This window comes from Melopsittacus undulatus, chromosome 10 (assembly GCF_012275295.1).
Source record: "Melopsittacus undulatus isolate bMelUnd1 chromosome 10, bMelUnd1.mat.Z, whole genome shotgun sequence".
Taxonomy (NCBI): Eukaryota; Metazoa; Chordata; class Aves; order Psittaciformes; family Psittaculidae; genus Melopsittacus; species Melopsittacus undulatus.
The window spans coordinates 30124075-30143547 of NC_047536.1; the positions used below are offsets into that span (position 1 = coordinate 30124075).

A 19473-nucleotide genomic window follows, 5' to 3' on the forward strand; every position below is an offset into this window, starting at 1 on the left:
GGTGCGGAGAGGAAGTTAAAAGTAACACAGGGTTATGAATGCCATCCCCAGCATCCAGGGCAGGGTTGGCTGGTAAAGCAACAGGAGAGAAGAAACCAGATCCCTCCAGCAGCCCTTGTGATCCCAAAAAGAGCCTCTGGGCACGACTCGGGGCTCACTGCAGCCCCAGGGCCATGGGCTCTGCATCTTTCAGAGCTCCTGGGATAAAACAAACACCAACCCCAGCAAAGCCGGCTCCCTGCGGAGACCCGAACTGCCCTGCCTCACCTCTTCGTACTCCTCCACCTCCTGCGCTGCCGCCACCGCCGCTACCGGGCCAGGGACCGCCTTGGCTCCCCCCTTGGGCTCTATCCGCCGCGGCCCCTTGGCCTCAGTCTTCTTGTCCGCGGTGGGCTCAGCCTGACCCGCAACCCTGCGCTCGGGGCTGGGGCGCTGCTTCGGCTCCTTGGCCCGCTGTGGCTCCGGCTTGATCTCCGGTTTGGCCGCCGGCTTCTCCTCCCGCTCCTGCGGCGGGACAGGGGTGTCCCCTCGGCGCTGGGCGTCCCCTCGGGGCTCCGCGGAGGGCGGCTCGGGCTCGATGAGCGGCTCCTCCTCATAGTCCATGGCAGGGGAGGTGCGGACGGCGTAGCTGTGGTACCCCTGGAAGTGCTCCCCGTCGGGCTCGCGCGCCTTCCTCTGCAGCGGCTCGATCTCCATCTGCTCGGCCGGGCGCGCCCAGCCGCGGGACCCCGGCCGGGCCTCGCCGTCGGGGGGTGCGGGGCTTCCGCCACCCGAGCGCCCGGCGGGCTCGGCCCAGCTGCCCGGACGGAGGGCACCGTCCTGGCGCGGAGCAGCCTTGGCCCGCTTGGCCTCCGGGGGGGTGGCGGCGGGGCTGGGGGGGGCCGCGGGCCTCGTCCTGCTCGTGGAGCTGGGGGCTCTCGGGGGGCGTGGGGGGCGGTGGGGCGCCCTCGGGCCGAGGAACCTCCTCCTCCATGTTGATGGCATGCTCCGCGTTCTCCATGATCTCGTGCATCAGCTTCCGCTTCTGGTACTCGGGGCCTGTGGAGAGAGGAGAGGTGTGAGGAGCTGCCTCGCAGGGTGCAGGGGCACAGAATGCTCCAGCTCTGTGCCACCAGAGAATCACAGGATCAGCGGGGTTGGAAAACAGCTTTAAGATCAACAAGTTCAACCATCCCCAGCACTGCCAAGGCCACCACTAACTCACGGCACTGAGGCCTCATCTCCACAATGTGTGAACACTTGCAGGGACAGTGACTCCAGCCCTGCCCTGGGCAGCCTGTTCCAGTGCCTGAGCACCCTTTGGGGAAGGAATTGCTCCTCAGCTCCATCTAAACCTCCCATGGTACAGCTCCAGGCTGTTTCCTCTTGTCCTCTATCTTGTTGCTGGGGAGAAGAAACCAGCCTCCTCCTCTCTCCATCCTCCTTTCAGGTAGCTGAAAGCCACCACCACCAATGGGTTTGGGGATGACTGCGAGAGGTTGGAAGATGAGGTGCTCCCAAAACAGAGCCTGCTTCCAGCAAGAGTGTCCTCCAGGAGCAGCTGGAAGCTCTGAGCCCCACCATGTGCTGTCCAGCTGGAAAGAGCTGAAGGAGCAGTCGGGGAGCTCTAGGTGAGGTTAAAGAAACAGTGAACATCAGCAATCCAGCTTGTGGCCACATGGATGGGTTATCCTGGAGTTATCCTGCCAGCTCCCATCCAAGTTTTTGGTTTATTTTTTGAATGGCTGGTATGGCTTCTTTGGTGTCTAACACCATGACAACTTCACAGGTGATACAGGAGACCCCAGTTTCATTGGGAAAGGCAGGCATCCCAAATGTCTCTCATCCCTTATGATGGGAAAACCATGTTCCTCATGCTTGCAGCAGGGCTACCAGTTTCACAGCCCTCCTCTCTGCACTGAGCCCTGAAACAGCAGCAGATTTACCCAGCACCATCACACAAGGTGAGTCAGGGCTTTGGCTTTTGTCCTGGCTTCATCTCCCATGATGATTTGTCAGCTCTTGGCAACATTGCCTTCACTCACTTACCATTGAATCTTCTTGTTAACCCTCGGCCATGTCTGCAAAGCAAGCTGCAGCCCAGCTAGGGTCTGGGGAGGTCAGCCAGAGCCTGACACCAAAGATACCTATCATGTTGGGTGGCTGGCTGAGCAAAACCCACCACTGAACAACTGGGAATACCTTTTGGAGTAACAACCCCGCACAGTTCTCTGCATGCTGCTACCCACCCTGGGACAGGGGTTTCTGCGCATCACCGTGATGCTCATAACAAGTGAGAACAAGAGGAGCCTGCTCCTTACAGGCAGTGGGAGGTCACCACTCACCTTGTCTGAAAGCAAAGCACCTGCTTTTGAAAGTGACTTTGGCCTCCTGCTGAATCTAAGTGATTCAGCAGAGGAGTGCAGATGTATAGGGCTTGCACTGTGTTCCTCAACAGCACAGGCCCTGCAGTCATGCTGTTCCCAGCTGCCTTGCAGTTCCCCCCCTTGTATCCTCCACCCCAAGGCCTGATGCACATTTAAGCCTGGTCGGGAAATTTGGATTGGTGCTCCTTTCCCTCTAATAAATCAGTGGTGTGATTTGCATGCTGCTACTTCCTACCCACGCAGGCAATGCCTCTGCACTGGGGAGTAAAGGGCACTGATTTTAGCTGCTCTTGCCTGCCTGCACGCTCCTGTCAATCAGCAGGCGACCCATTCAGGGCCATTTATTTCTGGCTGCAAGTGGATTATTCGGAAGCCATTTCAGCAGTTGTTCAGACTCCTCAAAATAGGCTGCTTGCAGCTCCAGGCTCCTTGCTCCCTCCTGCTGCTTTCTTCTCCTCTGGAGTAATTCACACCAAAAAAACCCCAGCTGCATAGCTTAGATCCTCATCACCTCCCCACCTTCACCTCTCAGCATGACATTTAAGCAAGGACTTTGGCTTGTATCCTCTCCTCTGAGCTATTAGGGTTGATATCCTAAATGAAACCCAGGGCTCAATACTTATTAGAGATATGAGGCTTGCTGAGAAGGATTGCCCTTGCCAGACATATTAGGGTTTATCAGCCAGGATAACAGGGTGAAATGCAGCTGCCAAGCACTGCTGGGCTCTCCTGGCTCTGTGACCAGCAGCTCTGAGTCCTAGCAAAATCCAAGGGTGGACTTTTTCCTGTCCCTGGACAAGGCAGCTGTGAAGAGGAGACATTTCCCCTTGCTGTGCACTTAGGGAGTTTAGGGATTGAAAAGAATCATAGAATAAAACCATGCATCAGCAACTAACGCCGTTGAGAGAGGCCAGGACCTAAGTAAAGCCCTATATAAAAGCCCTATGTTAAAGTGGTGAGAAGATTCAGCACCCAAGCAGCAGAGGCCAGGCTGTTTCAGGCATTTTGCAAAGACCTTTTCAATTGTCTCATTCAATTGCCATGGGTGGAAAAAATAATCTATCTGGATGTCAAAATCTCCCATTAGGAATTCCAGTTTCCTTTGCCTCTGTGCTATAAATACCCCAGTGTGCAAAGGGTGAATGTGGAGCTGTGAATGGCAGCTGGGGGACTTATGTCAGGATCAAGCCACGTTTAGCTATTGTTAAATGAAGTGCCACATGCTGGCTCACACCCATGCCCAAGCACTGTGGTGTTTCCCCTCTCAAATCCAGCTCCAATGGGCCTTGCTGGGTGGTGGGTGGGAGTGGGCAGCCCTCCAGCATGGCATCTCCCCAGCTGGGCACTCTGTAGGTCAGAGCAAGGTGGGAATATAGGGAATTTAGGCAAATCTGTCAGCATGACTCTCCTTGGCCAAGCGAGGAGATTCCCCTTTCCCACTGCATGCCCTGTGCTGGTGTGTAGTACCAGAGACCTGGAGGCACCAAAATCAGAACAGGAACTGTGCAGGTTTTGCTGAGCAAGAGTCAGCCTTTGGCACCTAACCCCAATTTTGCCACTGTGATGGTCCCTCATGATCCTGCCTCAGCAGCCACAGGACATTTGTTGCAGGAAACAAAGGTGGGTAATAAGAAAGACATGATTAAAATGTAAGCTTTTGGATACTTGTTTTCTGCTCTGTTATTGCCTTCCCTCTCTGGACAGGAAAGCTTTCTCCAGCTAACTTTGCCCAGGGAAAGGTAATGGCATTCACAATACTGCTTCTAGTATTACACTTCCTATTTACTAATCCTCAGTGCTTGGTCTCATAGAAGGAACCTCCCAAGTGTTTTCCCAGCCAAATAATTAGTAGTGATGCTAATAAATAAATAGGGAATCAGGGAAGTAGTCGTTTGCATTAGCAACTTCCTTATAGGATATTACAGCCCCTAATTAGCCAAGTCTGATCATACCCTGGTGTGGTGAGGGGCCCCACAGGGTGTGGGCTTATGAGTCAATGTGCAATACTGTTCCAAGAAAAAGCCACGAGGGATATATCTGTAGGAACACTGCTAGTACTGAGCTCCCTGCCTGCCTTGCCTGGGGCTGGGAGGGCTTCAGCTTATGGAGAAACATGAGGGGAAGTTGAGGGATTGTGGGCTTTTCCTCCAGCCTATGGTGACATACACCACCAGCACAGTGGTGTAAGGAGGACAGCAAATAAACGAGGGCAGGGAGATGGCTGAACTTGGGCAAAAAAGGTTTTAGGAAAAACAGGAGGGAAACTTGTGGAGTTATAAAGCAGGTGAAGCAATTGAACAGATTCCCCAGGAAAATTGCAGAATCCCTCTTACATGATGCCTCTGGGCCTACCTGGCTGGTAGAAGTCTGGAGAGAGCTCCCTGGCCATCATTCTGGCTATGCCCGATTCGTTGTTAGCTGCCTGAGCTGCCTGCTCAGACCCCTCAGCCTTGGCTTTGGCATGAGCTGTCCTGTGGAGAGAAGAGGGCACAACAGTGAGCACCATCCAAGCCAAGACTGTCCCAGCATGAGCAGTGGACTCAAGTAACAAAATCAAATCAGCCCATTCAGTGCTTGTTCACTTGTCCCAAAACCCCCACACTCAAGGAGAAAAGCCCAGATTTTCAACAAGTGAGGGGCACAGATGCTTAAAGCTAAGGTGTGAAGGTTGCATGTAGCCATGCAGGTGTATTTGCAAACATGAGCATGTTCACGTGTTGCAGGGAAGCAGCAGATATTGCAAAAGGACTTGTCACTGCAGTGTAAAGCACTAAAAACCAAGCTCAGAGGAGTGGCCAAGGCATCGCCGCAGGCATCTCTGGAGCACAAGATGACAGTAACGGGATGGCTGAACACCACCGTGCTGTCACCAGCCCTGAGATGCTACCATTGTCCAGAATATCAAACACATTTTACCCCAAATACCTCTCCTGTATCTCTCCAGCAAAGAACACACATTGCCCAAAGGGCTCCTTTACTCGCTGCAGTCCTGGGGGGCTGATTGCATAAGTCCTAAGAAAGGCAGAGTTTTTGTCTCTCTCCCAGCTTGGCTCCCTGAATCCTCTCCGCTCCTTCCCAGCACGTCTCTTGCTCCACAGGGATATAGGGCTATCAGAGTTATTTCACTGGCCGGCTGTCATATTCCTTGCATGCCTTGAGATCGGAGTCCTGTGATCTTTGCACTAAAAGCAGGGCTAGCTTTACAGCCCAGCTGCTTATGGTCTGGGAAGGAGCTGACTTCAAACAGCAAAATCACACCTTTAAAATAAGGAAGAGTGAAGCACCATAGATTCAGCTGCTTTGTTCCACCCAGAGCTTACAGAGAGCTGCTTTCCCCATGCTCTCACTACCATGCTTGCTGAGGCTCTTTGCGTCTCCCTTGATGTGCACAATGGAGCATACACTGGCTGCACATGCAAAACTGTGTATTCTTGTGTGGATAGGTAGACAGCAGTTAACAGCCCTCAAACACTAATTCACTACAGATTACAACCTTTAATGTGGTCTTTAGGGTGTATGGTGAGTCTTGCAAACTCAGGTTGGTATTTGGTCATGTTTTAGGACAAAAAAATGAGGAAAGATGCACTTATCCCTCCAGTGAAAATGCTCCAGAGGAATTTCGGACTGTCAGTCATGGAATCAGGATTAGTTCTTTCCCATTAAACTGAGATGCAGCATGCAAACCAGACTAGCTTTAGCCTGAATACAAAGCAGGTGCAATCAGGTGGACATAGAATTGCTGTTCTGAGGCCCTTACAGGAGAGAATATATACATCTACACATACATACACACACCATTCTGAATAGCTAGAGGGAAAGAACTAAATGTAGGGCATGAATCCCAGCTGATAGAGGCAGCAGTGTGACTCGACAGGGAGCCGAAAACACTGTTCAGGGCCCTGTGATAAAGAAGAGGGTGCAGAGCTGCTGTGGCTCAGCCCGTCTCTCCCTGGGATGACATCTCACTTTGCTGGAGCCATGATTCACCTCCCTGCCCACACTCACGCGTTATCTCCCCACTTGCTCTGCAGGCTGAGCTGCCTGGGATTGCTGTCATTCCTGGTCTTTTTATCCAAAACTATTACAACTCCTGAAAAACCCAGAGACAAGACACAATGCGGCAGAAAACAGCAATTTTAAGCTGCTGTTCACAAGGAGGAGGTCTGGAGCAGCTCTGAAAAGAGAAAGCACCTCCTTTTTTGGTAGCATGTAATCAGCATGATTAATTCCACTATAATCTGGCAGGGGCCAAGGGGGATGTTTCTATGCTTTCCATGCCTGGGGGATCAGAGCAGGCTGGGCACACTCTGGGGCACACAGTCAGCCCGGCGCCAGCCCCGGGAAGAAGCTTGCAAAGTGAGGATCCAGCTCTTCGCTCCGGCAGGACATGCTCCGACCCTGGCTTTGTCCTGCTGCTCTTGGAGGATGGGATTCACCATACAGATAAAATCCCCCCTTTCAGTTGCTCGCTGATCCAGGCAGAGGCTGTCCTGGCCACTTCCCAGCCAGACATAATCAGCCGGCTGGCCCCAGCTGGGGAAGCAGCAGACAGCTCCTGGCAAGAGCAGATGCTTTCCTAAAGGTGGCTCCCAAAAAACTAGTTTGGAAGTGGACAGGATCTGGGGTCTGCTCCCTCCATGAGTAAGGACAGAGCTGCACCCATGACAACATGTTACCAGAGGGGTGCAGATGTTGAGCTTTCCCCCAGCATCCAGGGTCAATGCAAGAGACCAGACTGGAGGTGTTGGAGGTGACAAAGCAGCTCTCAGTTATGCTGTTCTGCTGGAGATTGCCTTTCCTCCAGAGAAGCTGCTGGATACTATCTGGCTGCTGTGTGGGGTTTGAGCACTGCAATTCCTGCAGGTAAAGAGGTGGCGAGGCCAGGAAGACCCAACCTGGGTTTCAGAGGCTGCCATGATGATGCTGTGGGTGGAGGGAGCTGAGACATCACTATGAGCCCTCCCAGCCCCAAGGCTAGCAGGGCTCTACAACAGACCCACTTGGGCACAGGGGGGTGTGAGGCCAAGGAGGCCACGAGGCAGCTCCCAAGCTCCCTGTGACAGCAAGCTGAGTGGCATGACTTTGGGATCCTGCACTGCCCTGGGGATGCAAGCTACATGACAGCATTGCCTGTCTCTCTCACTCGGGAGGACATGCCTAACTTCAGTGTCCATGCTTGCAAAGTCATCTGGAAGTGTTTGATTTGGGGGAAATAAGGTTTTTCTGGGGGAAATAAGGCTGCAGTTTCAAATCTGGCACCTTCAGCACACCACGGGTAGGCCCTGCTGGTGCCCAGCAGGGTGCTGCTCTCCCCTGGCCAGCAATGCTGATGCCAGTGCTGGGTCCCTCCATCACTGAGATTACTTCTTACAGCATCATCCATCTGATGAACATCTGGATTACAGAGACACCACATGGTGCTTTATGTACATTCTCCCTGGTTGTGCCACACACCCCTGCGACACAACAGGAATGCACTGCTGCTCGCAGCCCTCCAACAAGCCATGCTGAGGGTTTAGTAACACCATGACAAAGCCCAGGCTGGAGGAAAGGGCTCAGCCATAACAATAACATCAAACTTGCCTTGAGTATCTCTCTATTTGTTATCCACATGGCTGGCAGTCCCTGGGAGCTCAACACAGGGAAATCTTGGCCCTGTCTGCCATGCAGGACAAATACCAGCCACAGTGGAACAGCGCAGTGCATGCAACCCATGACATGAAACCTCTCCCGGCCCATGGCCTGGTGTCTGCTGGGCACAGTAGTGAAAATAAAAAGGCTGAGGGCTGAGAGAGGCAGGGAGGTGATCTTTGAACCTTAGACATGAACAGTGCAAGAGGGAAAATTTCTTCTGAGGTTAAAATCTGCTCAAAACCAACAATGAGCTTTAGCAAGAACAGAAAATGCTGGTTTTGATTACATGCTTATAAATTTGATACGTTTCAAACAGAACTTGAATCAGGGCCATGCTTTCTTTATTTACTGCTGGTTGTGCTGCCAGCTCCCAGCGCCTCTGCAAAAAGCAGCCCATGCAAAAGCCAGCAGAGGAGAAAGTCTGGAGATGAGGAGCTCAGGATGAAACTACAACAGAGGCTCATGGGTTTTATAGCACCCAGCAGCACAACTCAAAAGGCCCTAGAAAAAGAGCCATGAACATTAAATATGTCCAACCAGTGGGAGGGAATACCCCTTTTCAGTCCATCTCTTGTGCCACTTTCCCTGCCCACAGTCAAACCCACCCGTATGTCCCACACCACGGGCACCCTGCCCTGAGAGCCAGTTGTACCCTTCACCCTCCTTCTGCTCTTTTCGCTCCATCTCTCATGTGCATGTACCACTCAATTTACACTCCAATATCCCTGGGGTACCTGAGTCTTTGCTGCTTTGTGTTATGGACTCTGCACCCGCAAGGTGTGGTCTAAATTGTGAATTAAGCAGAAACCAAAACAAACTGCCTCCTAAAGGAAACACCTCCTTATCACTGTAAAAGAAATCCAGACAGAAAAGCCATCCTGTCCTTGCAGAGCAGCTCTGTCCTTCAGCCTCCCCTTGCAGACAGCTCATGAGATGCTCCAGACTTTTCACTCATGGTACCAGCACTTGGACACAAGTGGTGGCATTCTGGTCATGTCCAGGCTACTTAACTGGGTGAATCTGACCTTTCATCCTTCCTTCCACAGAAAGGGTGCAAACAGAGCATTCAGCCAGGAGGAGAGCATCCTCCTCCATGCAGTGCTGCAGGAGCACAGGCCTGGCAGAGCTCCCTGCCACCTAACAAGCTCAGCAAGCATTAGCCTTTATGATTACTTGGTGAATTTTTTAAATACCGAAATGTTATCCTCAGCTCTAAATAGCCCCGAGCCACTTGCATCTTTCACCCAGGGATACTTCCCTTTGGAGCAGTTAAAGTGATATTAATCTTACAAGCAGACAGATCTGCAGCTGTCTTCAATAAGACAACAACTCACACACCCCAGCCCCTCATACGGGAGATGCGCTCTCCATTCCCCCACAGCCCTCGGATGCCAGCCGGCAGCTGCCAGAGCCGGCTCTAAATGGGGCGGTGCAAGCCAAAACCTGCTGGCTCAAAGCACTGCTGGCCACCTCCATGGTGGGCAGCACAGCCAGGCTGGGAGCAGCTCAGGAGGCCATCCACAGGGATATCTTGGGGGAAAAGGGAGGATTTGTAGCTGCCAAATGGAATCCCTCCTAGTTTTCAGATCCACTCTCCTCTAGGCTGCCCTAAGTGCTGATCAAGCAAAGCCTGGATGAGCGAGTTCCCCAAAGCAGCACGACCTCAGGATAACACACAAATGTCACTGATTTATTCCAGCTTCCACCACACCATTACCAAAGGGACTCAGCTAGTGCTTTGGGGACCCTTATTTAATTAGCAATCTCTTCAAAATCAAAGCAGCCAGGTTATCTCACTGATCAGTGCATCAGGAGGTCTTTAAGGCACATATGCAATCAGGACCTTCCAGCTTTTCAGCCCCCATGTCCTCCTGCCTCTCTAACTGTACCTGCACTGAGTGGGCAGGAGCTGCTTCCTGCCCATGGGGATGAATTCCCACTTCCAAGGAAACACCAGAGCTGCAGCAGCCATTTGTTTCAAGGGAGCCCAGAGTGCCGCAGGATGTCCTGCCCAGCCCCAGGCCCTGCCAAACACATGGCATCCACAAGCAGAGCATGTTTACCCAGCACACTAGGACGTGTGTTTAGCACTAGGACTGTCAGAAAGTGGGTGTTGTGTCTCTAAGACTTGATTATTTTCAATTAACAGTTTTAGCGACTTCTAACTCAAATGTCTTTTCAGATTTCACCAATCCAAACCATAGAGTAAGGAACCCCAAAGCCCAATTACTCATCAAAACTTAAGGCAGAAGCCTTTTTCTCCCAGCCTTCCAGGTGTCTCAAGCAACAAAAACTCCAACTCAGGAAGCCAAACTGCTCCAGCTCAGCACCAGGATCAGCTGAAAAGACTGAACCTCCTGCAGGAAGGGGGGGGGGGGGGGGGGGGTTTGTATCTCAGGATTTATATTTAAATTGGATGTTTTACTTAAATATTTTTCTCTGTTTCCAGATAAGCCTGTTTCACATTCCACTGCAATGATAACCTCTCCGCAAAGCCTGATTGAATCCCATGATTTCCAAGCCCAGCTCCCTGCCTGCTCATTTCAAGCCTTTGGATAGGAGTCAAAGCCTTCCTGCTGCCTGCAGCAGGAGATCAATTGAACAAGAAGCTACCATTTTCCACAGTTATTTTTGCAGATTAAAATCACATTTCCATTTTCCCCTTCCGGGTTTGTGAGCTGTGAGGATTTCCCACAAGGTCAGAATGAACAGCCCATTAATTCTACTTGATGTCCTGCCATCCAAATTCTGCTCCTCTTGAGGGGATCCCTGCAAGCCACAGCACCTCTTGATTCAACCCAAAAGACCCAGGAAGCCCTGGAGAAAGCAGTTTGCTGCCCAACCGATGTGCTCTCCTTGAAGCTTCCTCTTACCCTAATAGGGCATAAAGTGCCTAAGGAAATTCCAAAGGGGTGGAAAACAGATAAAGCTGTGCACACCCTCCTCTGGAGTCAGAACTCATCTCAGCATAATGAGCATGGTGGGCTAAAAATGTGTCAGTGCTGGAGCAACAGCCAGTCTGTGTTGGGGATGAAGCTGAAAGAAAGGAGTGCAGGCACCACACCATCACTCGTTCTGTGGCACTGAACCTTTCCAGCCCCACACATGGGGGGACACATTGTGGGGGTCCCACAGCCAGGGCAGGTGTGTGTGTGATCCTGGCACTGGATGCTAACCCTGAGGCTTGCTGTCCCGGTGGACACACAGGACCAGGAACAGACAAGGGTTCACCTGAGCCACATTTTGTGGTAGGATGAGGGTCAGGCAGCAGTTTGAATCAGGCAGTACTTTTACAGAGCTGGGGATGGGTGCTCTGGGGCAGCAAAACCACAAAACCCCAGCCCAACCAAGCCCAAACCAGCCCTGCTCAGACCCGATCACAAGGTTGTGAAAACTGAGCCTGGGTTCTGGAACAGGAACTGGGGGTCCCCATCTCCAAGATGCGAGTGACACAAAGTCCCAGAGTGGGAAGGCTCCTAATCAACCCACACACGGTGACAATGCAATGCCATGGCACAAGGCAGCCAGGGATGTTGTCCATTCAAGAGCTTTGAGGGAAACCCAAGCTGAAGTGGTCCTGGTCACGGTGACATGGGCCAGGCAGGATTCCCCTTGTCATCCCCACAGATGGTTATCCTGGACGCAGACCTCAGTTTGTGCTGATAAGCCTCACAGAGGAGATCATGCCTGCTCAGGAGCCTCAAGGAGGAAAGGTCTTTATTCACCTGGTTTCATGGAAAGGAGTGAGCACTGCTGGCACTAACACCATGCAGAAAGTGGGAGAGTCCCAGCTGCGGGGTTGGTTGGTGTGGAAATAGATGCCAGCAACTGGATTTCTATTGACCAAGAAAGAAGGAAACAGGATTATCTTCTTTATAAACACACCAAGCTCTGTGAGAATCATCTTTGCTGGGAGAGCGGGACCAAAGAGCATCCTCTCACCACTGTGACCCATCTATAGCAGGAGCCTGATGGCTGCCGTCAATTCTCCCTGCCCATGTGTGCACTGGCTCTCTCCAAGCCCTTCCTGTGGAAGCACCTAGATGCTCAGTCCCACTATGGCAGCTGTGGGGCAGTCAGAATATCCAGCCATCAAGGACCTCTCCTGGCTCCTGCCACTTGACCACCTCCAGGTATGGCTACACCTTGCTTGGGGTGAGCCTCTCCCTGTGCTCCATGAGGAATCTGGAGGGACTTTAATGATGCTGGGGGGATCCTGTCCCACCTTGACCAGCTCCCACCTATCTTTTAAGCCCCTGAGAGATCAGGCTGTGGCATCTTCAGTGTTTGATCATACAGCTGCAGAAATAGCTCTCTCTGACAGTTCCTGATCAAAGGTAAACTGCAGCCAATACTCCACCTGGATGGAGCCAGGACAAGCTCTGCCTATCTCCTGCCTGCTGCTGCCCATCCATCACATGGGTCTACAGTCCTGAGACAAAGAGATGGTGAAGCTGGGACAGCAGAGGATCAGCTGCTATCCCAAGCAGCAGCCTCAAGGCTCACCTTCAGGGACTGCCTGGAACCTCTGCTGCTGCGTGCCCTCCAGCCTTAGACCTAAAGGTCTGGGAAGGCACTGGAGTCCTGATGGGTTTAATGCTTGTGAAGGAAAACAATGCAAGGAAAACAAATCCTAAAACTCTTTCAGAGCAAACCCTGAGTCTAATTTGACAGACCTGAAATCCCACATCAGAACTCTGCAGATGAGCTGTGCCATCAGCTCCAGGACACCCGAGGCCACCATCAGCCCACCTCTGCACTGGACACACCCCCAAAGCATCAGGAAGACATCACTTTGGCTGCCCACCTTCCCCACCGGCACCATAAACCCCAAGAGCACGGGGGACAAGGGCAGGAGCTCGCGGGGGCAAAGCCGCACCAAATAAAGCCCCTTATGAGTGGAAGGCGCAGCCGAGCTCCAGCGGCGTGGGCTGCCACGGGGCTCGGCGCTCAGCTGTCGAGCCGGGGCCGCGCTGATAAAGCCCTGCTCTGCCTGCCCTTATTTAGTCAGGAGGCTCTGCTGACTCCAGCGATTTCAGGACGTCATTTGCACCACACACCCCGCTCCCCGAGGAGATGCTTGCTGCCGCCTGGCCACGCAGGCTGGGAATGCTGCGCGCAGGGAGGCAGCGGCAGCGCTGCCGGGAATGTGGCAGGGAAGGTTTGGAAAGCGATACGGGAGCCATGGAGCACTCTTGTTATTTGGAGGGAGAGACGTGGGTGCGGACAGAAAACCAGCGCAGGCTCCAGAACCAGGCAGCAGCTCACTCTGTGAATGATGCGTGTGTGCTGCTGCCGGGGAAGCTGTGCTGTTGTGATTTCTGACACGCACCACTCACACAGCTCAGACTCACTGCGATGAGTAAACCCTACTGAAACAGCAACAGTGCCGACCGTTTCAGAATGCAGTTTAGAAATCCTTAGAAATCTATCCAACCAGCAGCATAGCAGGAGCTCTGTAGATAATACATGAAAATAAAAACTAAATCCAACATGTATTAATTTTCAGTTGTACTCTCCAGGTATAAAACACCCAGCTGCACAGGGGCTTTCAGGGCCGGCATCTCAAGACAAGCAGGTGAAGCACAGCAGCCACTACTGCCTCTCTTATCTTGCTTTCCTATTGATCCTGGGACATCTGGCAGATATATCTGAGTTGTTATTACCAGGATGTATGCCTGTCAAATGACCTCAGAGCATGGCCAGACCTGTGCCTTGCAGGATGCATGGCCAAGTCCCTCCATTCATTTTGGTCCAAGTCACAGGAAGGCACAGCCATGTGCAGAGGCAGACTACAGCAGATCCCACTGCAGTATTTATACTCATTTTTGTCCCTCAAAGACACCAGTGAGAAGGAAATCCCCTGTATGAGCTCCCCAGCTACTGAGCATACAGCAATCAAAGAATCAGATTCCCCCTGCAGCTGGTCCTGCCCTTCTCTTGCTTTTAATTTTAATCTGTTCTGAAGAGATGAACACTGACCATTTCCATGATCCTTCTCCCTGCTTCCAGTGGAACCGTCCTCTCTATACAACAGGCAAGCTCACACAGCACAAGCAGCACCCCTGGGTGCAGAGCACCCTGTTTGACACCAACCCATGTGCCCAGAAAACTCCAGGGCAGCCTTTACACACCTCAGGATGGTTTTCAAGTGCCTCTCTCATGGCTCAGCAGTGGCTGTCCCCTCCTCACTGTCCTCCAGGCAGCTTGTCTACTTCACACAGGGAGATGATGATCGCAGGTCCTCACCACCTTTCCCACCCGCTCCAAAGGAGGCCCCAAACAGGGCACAGGATGGGAAAGGGGGAGGCTGCAGATGCTGCATTCCAAGATGACTTTTCTCCCAAGTGGCAGCAGGCTGGATGAGGATTCATCATACTTTAACTTCCATTAGCTGCATCCCACCAGCTGATCCCAACGCTGGCAAAAGACATGCCTGGGGATTCTGCCTAATGTCTGAGCAGCACCAAGGGCTCTTCCTGGGGTGAGGGGGCATCTAGCTGACCTGGATGGGCTGTTCAGGGCAGGGTGACCCCATGCCCAATGATTTTCACTAAAATAATGAAAAAAGGAATGAAAACAATCACTGTTCCCTCAAGAGCCAGCTCTGTGCTCAGCCTCTTGCACAATGCGGAAAGCAGAAGGATTGCCAATAGGAGAATTCAGGAGGGAGCAGAGGAGGCCAGGGCAGTGCTGCCTGGGCAGACAGGGAGCAGGGTAATAGCTGGCACTGCCTCGGTGCTGGCTGGAAAGCCCAAACAGAGCAGGTCAGGAGCTGCCAAAGCAGCCTGGTGCCTCAGACATCCTCGGAGCAGAGCACGGGATGAGGAAGGTTTGCTGACCACGATGACCGTCATCCCTGGTCAGGGGCATGATCAGTGCTGCTGGTAGCCTCCTGCCTGCACACCCCCAGAGCTTAGGCACGTGCCTCGGATTCCTGCAGTGCAACCAGCCGAGGCAGCTTCCAGCACTTGGGCTTGTTTTCCTCAGGATTTCTATCCCTAAAGAGCCTTTTATGGTGCAAAAGAGTGAAATCTGGCCTCCTCCTGACATTTCACCCCCAGACAGTGGAAGGCTGGATGTGACAGTACATTAACTCTGCAAGGGGCTCCCCTGAGTGCCAAGAGCAAATGAATCTCAAACATTCATCTACAACAGCACAGGTACATGGAGGGAGTTGGGCTGCTGTGTAGTTCCTAGCAATAATCTTACCTAAAGATATGTCACATCTCCCCCAGAAGGATTCCTGTGTTCTCAGAGACATTTATTTGGGTAAGGTACACACGGCCATCTGAGGAGAAATGTAAATGCTCCCTCTAGAAAACCCCACCTTGCAGTTACGAGCTTGGGCAAAACTAATGATAGCACAGTCCTTCTATAAACCACAATAACCAATTTTCATGATCTGTCTGCAATTACTCTCTGCCCTGGGTGTGGAAACTGAGGCAAGGTTCAAAGCCAAGCAGAAAGTCAGTGGCAGAGCTGGGGTTTAACCTAAGGACCTTCTAGAGGCAAAATTACCTCTATTTACTCTTGACCCCAAAGCTGAGCTGAAAGGGGGAAGAAGGAGAGCATGAGTCTTGAAAGAGGGCAGGTAGAGAGAGTGGTTCTGCACAGAGCAACATCCAGCAGGAATAAACGTGGATGGAAAGGGTGAGTTATAGTTTACAGGATGAAGGAGCCTGAATTCTGCTCCTGCAGCAGCTGAGCTGGACCAGGGACATGGCACTGCAGGGAAAACAGTGTTCTCTTCCCTGCCACAACAACCACACTATCGCAGGGTCTGCTAGGGGAGGACTCCCTGGAGGAAATCGGCTTTAACGTCTTATTTCCTCCAGCTCCAAGGTTTCCTTAATAGGAAATCATTCCCCTTCATGCTGGGGAGGGATGCAGTCCCCCGCCAGGACAGCGGGTACATTCCAGCCCCTGATGGAAAACACTGCAGAGCCGCTTTTGATCCAAAGTGTAAATAGTGTATAATAAAAAGAGGCTTGTGTAAACCTGGAGCTCTCAGGGATCAGCTTTTGCACCTCCAGCCTCTTTATTTCCAGGCACCCAGTGCCGCGGCCGCACGCTTTTCCCGCGCTCAGCAAAGCTGGTGTTGGGCTGAGCTGGCCCTGCCAGGAGGATGCAGTGGGCCCCACGTCACCCCAGGCTGTTATTTTTATCCTAGCTGGCCCTGCACAATGTTGCACTTGCAGTCCTGGTGCTTTTCTCCACTGGCCACTGAAGCAGATGGGTTTTCCTAAAAAACAATCACAGTCCCTGCAAAACTTCGGAGCAGAAACGGCTGCTGGGAGAGTAAAGCTGTGGTTTATTGAAGGGAAGGGATGGGGTTTGGGAACAGGCTCCCACCCCCCTGGTGTTATTCATTTGATAATGAAGTAACTGATAATTAAACAGCAATCGGAGCAAGGCAGGACAGCCATGGGATTGCTGCCACTGGCCAGCAAAGCCTGCGCAGGGTGAGGTTTTGATGGAGACGCAAGGTGAAGCCTCAAGGTCTGTCATAGCCATGTTTCCCCAAGGAAGAGGAAAGGAACTAAGGCTCCAACCCTGCTTACAACCCTGGTCTCTGCCAGGCTGGCTCCAAAACCGGCGCAAACACTGTGGGAGGAGGAGCGTGCTGCCGGCACAGCTCAGACACAGGCATGGATGCAGAGCAGAAGGAGCATTTTTCCTGCTCTTCTGAGGCAGACCATGGAGCTGCTCTTATCTTCTCCCTCCTCCATCCCAGGAGGAACAATAGAGCAATTAGCACTTTCCTTTCCCACTAGTTTCTAAGACAGCTGATTCTGAGCAGAGCCTACCTGTCTGGTCCCAACATTCCAGGCAGTGTAGGGGCAATGTGGTGCCTGTCAGTGCCTACATGTCTGTCAGTGCGAGGGACACTGGTGCAACAGGACACTGCCACGTGCTCGCAGCAGCCCTTGCACGCTCCTCCCTCACACACCCCAGAGGCACACATCCAAGGCACGCATCCACAGCCCCCTTCCCACCCCTGAGGTCTGGCCAGGACAAACTGGGAGAACATGAGAAGATATAACCAACTGGGCCCTCCCTGCTTCCTCCTTCCCTAAAGCAATGCCTCCCAGTCCGCAGCACCCCAGCACAGCAGTGCTCATCCCAGAAGTCTATTATATCAAGTCACTAAGACTAAGCAACAACCTTAATGCATCCCATAAACTACTCACAGAGTCACACCAGGTTCAGCACACAAGCTGAACTATGTCTTGCTGCACACCTGATTAACAAACTGGAACACATCTCACTTGCTGCTCCTGAGCTGTTGGATTTACTACAGTCAAACCCCACTGTTTCTCACCCTGCCCCATCAATGACCCAGTGGCTCCAGCAGCCTGGCACAGCACCGGGATGCTCCCATCCCACCAGCTTATGCTCTCCATCCTGCTGAGCACTGGGGCCAGTTCCTGCTGTCCAGCAGCTCCCCCATGGACCAGGGTTGTAGGGGTACAAGAGAGGGTGGGAGAAAGAGAACATGGGACATGTTCCGAACATCACTGCACTGCCATAAGCGCTCTTAGCCCTGCTCTGACAGCGTTCAGCACAAAGAATTAAACAGAAATTGCAGAGAGCCCATTGGACTCATGTACCAAGGAAGCACAGAGCACAGCTCCAGAGACACATGGGATGGAGACCACCATCACCACAGGGACCTGCGTGCTGGAGCACAAGCACTCACCTGGATGCTGCGATCTCTGACTTCTGCCGGGCGATGGCCGCAGCCCTCTGAGCCCCCTCCACGCTCCTGTCCACCTTCTGCCGGATCTTGGCGCTCTTGAGGGGTATCACACGCTTCTTCATGCCCTTGATGAGGACATTGTGGCGGTATTTGCCCTCCTCCTTCTTGCCGCTGGGCAGCGTGGTGCAGCCGTAGCCGTGCCGCAGGTTATCCAGCCACTCACCCTCATACTTGAGCCCGCTGGAGCGCTCGCTGACACCAAAGCCAGCGCGCTTGTCGTTCTTCCACTCACCCATGTAGGTCTCCGTGGTGGTGGCATCGATGTCGGACTCGAAGGGGGAGTACTCCTCACCTTCAGCTCCCTCACCCAGGCTGACGGTGGAGGTGGCATCACTGGCGGCCGAGCTGATCCCGCTCTCGCTCTTGAGGAAGCTGACGCGGCTCTTCTGGCTGGACAGGGATGACTTGGACTCGGACTTCTTCAGCTTCCCCAGCAAGGAGCCCCTGCGGAAGAGCCCCCCCTTCTTGGGCTTGCCAGGTTCCACCTCTGCATAGAGGCTGAGGGCGAAGCCCCCGCGGGTGATGGTGGGTGAGAGGGGCAGGCTCTCAGCGTTGGCAGCGGGCGAGTCCTGCTGCGGCAGGGTACCATTGCTGTGCTCGCTCCGCAGGGAGGACAAGGATGTGCGCAGTGGGGAGCGCACCACCGAGGCCATGCCGTAGGGCACGCTCTGCCGCACACCGTAGCCGTGCCGCATGCCGTTGGTGAACTGGCCCTGGTACGTGCCTGCGGGAGAGAAGAGGGATGGGGTGAAAAGGCAGCTTGCTCCTGGGTGAGCAGGCAGAGGAAGGTGGGTTGCACTAGGGTGGATGTACCAACCTTCCCTTCGAGAGAGGAGCTCCAGCTCCACTAGTGCTCACCCGCATGCAAAAGCAGCAGTCCCCAGTGAGCAAAGGGCAGAGGACACAAGAGCTCATTGGAAAGGGGCTGGGTTACCAGGGGACACTGGTGACAACCAAAACCCACTGAACGCATGGGGTCTGCATTTGCATCCAGAGCAGGGAGCAGGAGGCAGCCCTATGGGGGTGGCATTGGAGGATGTCAGCAGCCCCATCAGACACACGAGCTCTGGTGGCACAGCTCTCCTTGGCTTGGTGACAGTCCCTGTCAGCCTGTTCTGCAGTTTGTCACTCACAGGCTGCCAGGACCTGTTCTAGACCCCCGAGCTGGGCACCCAGCCATAGCACGGGCTGCCCTGGTACCTGCAGCTGCATCTGCTTGGCCCTGACATACAGCTTCTCTGTGGCCCCAAGGCCAAGGCTGGTGCCACACTGCACAAAACAAGAGATGAGTGAAAAGGGAAGGAGGGGGAGTGGAACAGTTCTGTGTGGGGCTCCTACACCCCTGCTACAAAGTACCACACTCCTCCAGACCCAGCTCAAGAGGGCACACGCTGTCCTATGACGGGGGACACAGAGAGGATTGTGCTCACCATGGCCAGAGCTGCACCTCAGGTATGGGACCTTGTTAAGAGATGTCAGGGCCTTGGAAGCGACACCTTGAAGGACTGGAGAAAGCACACTGCCCCTTCCAGGTCTGCACATTGCAGGGTCCATAAGAGTGGTTTGGAGACCACTGCTCTGATTTTTCTCACCAGGAGGTCAAGAGACTCAAAGCCTCCTGCAAGAAGAGCTCCCAGGTAGGGCTGGTGGGGCTGATAGTGCAGCCTTCACCTACAGCATCTACCACACTCCTATACCAACACTGCAGGC

General features: G+C 53.2%; 1 protein-coding gene across 1 annotated transcript in view; it reads right to left on the bottom strand.

Moving 5' to 3' along the window:
• The window catches only part of JPH2 (junctophilin 2), a 30425-nt gene that overhangs the window by 4174 nt on the left and 6778 nt on the right, over positions 1-19473 (bottom strand). The window contains 4 exon segments of the mRNA XM_034067220.1: positions 268-883; positions 885-1038; positions 4719-4837; positions 17704-18487. Of these exon segments, the coding sequence (XP_033923111.1) occupies positions 268-883; positions 885-1038; positions 4719-4837; positions 17704-18487 (1673 nt within the window).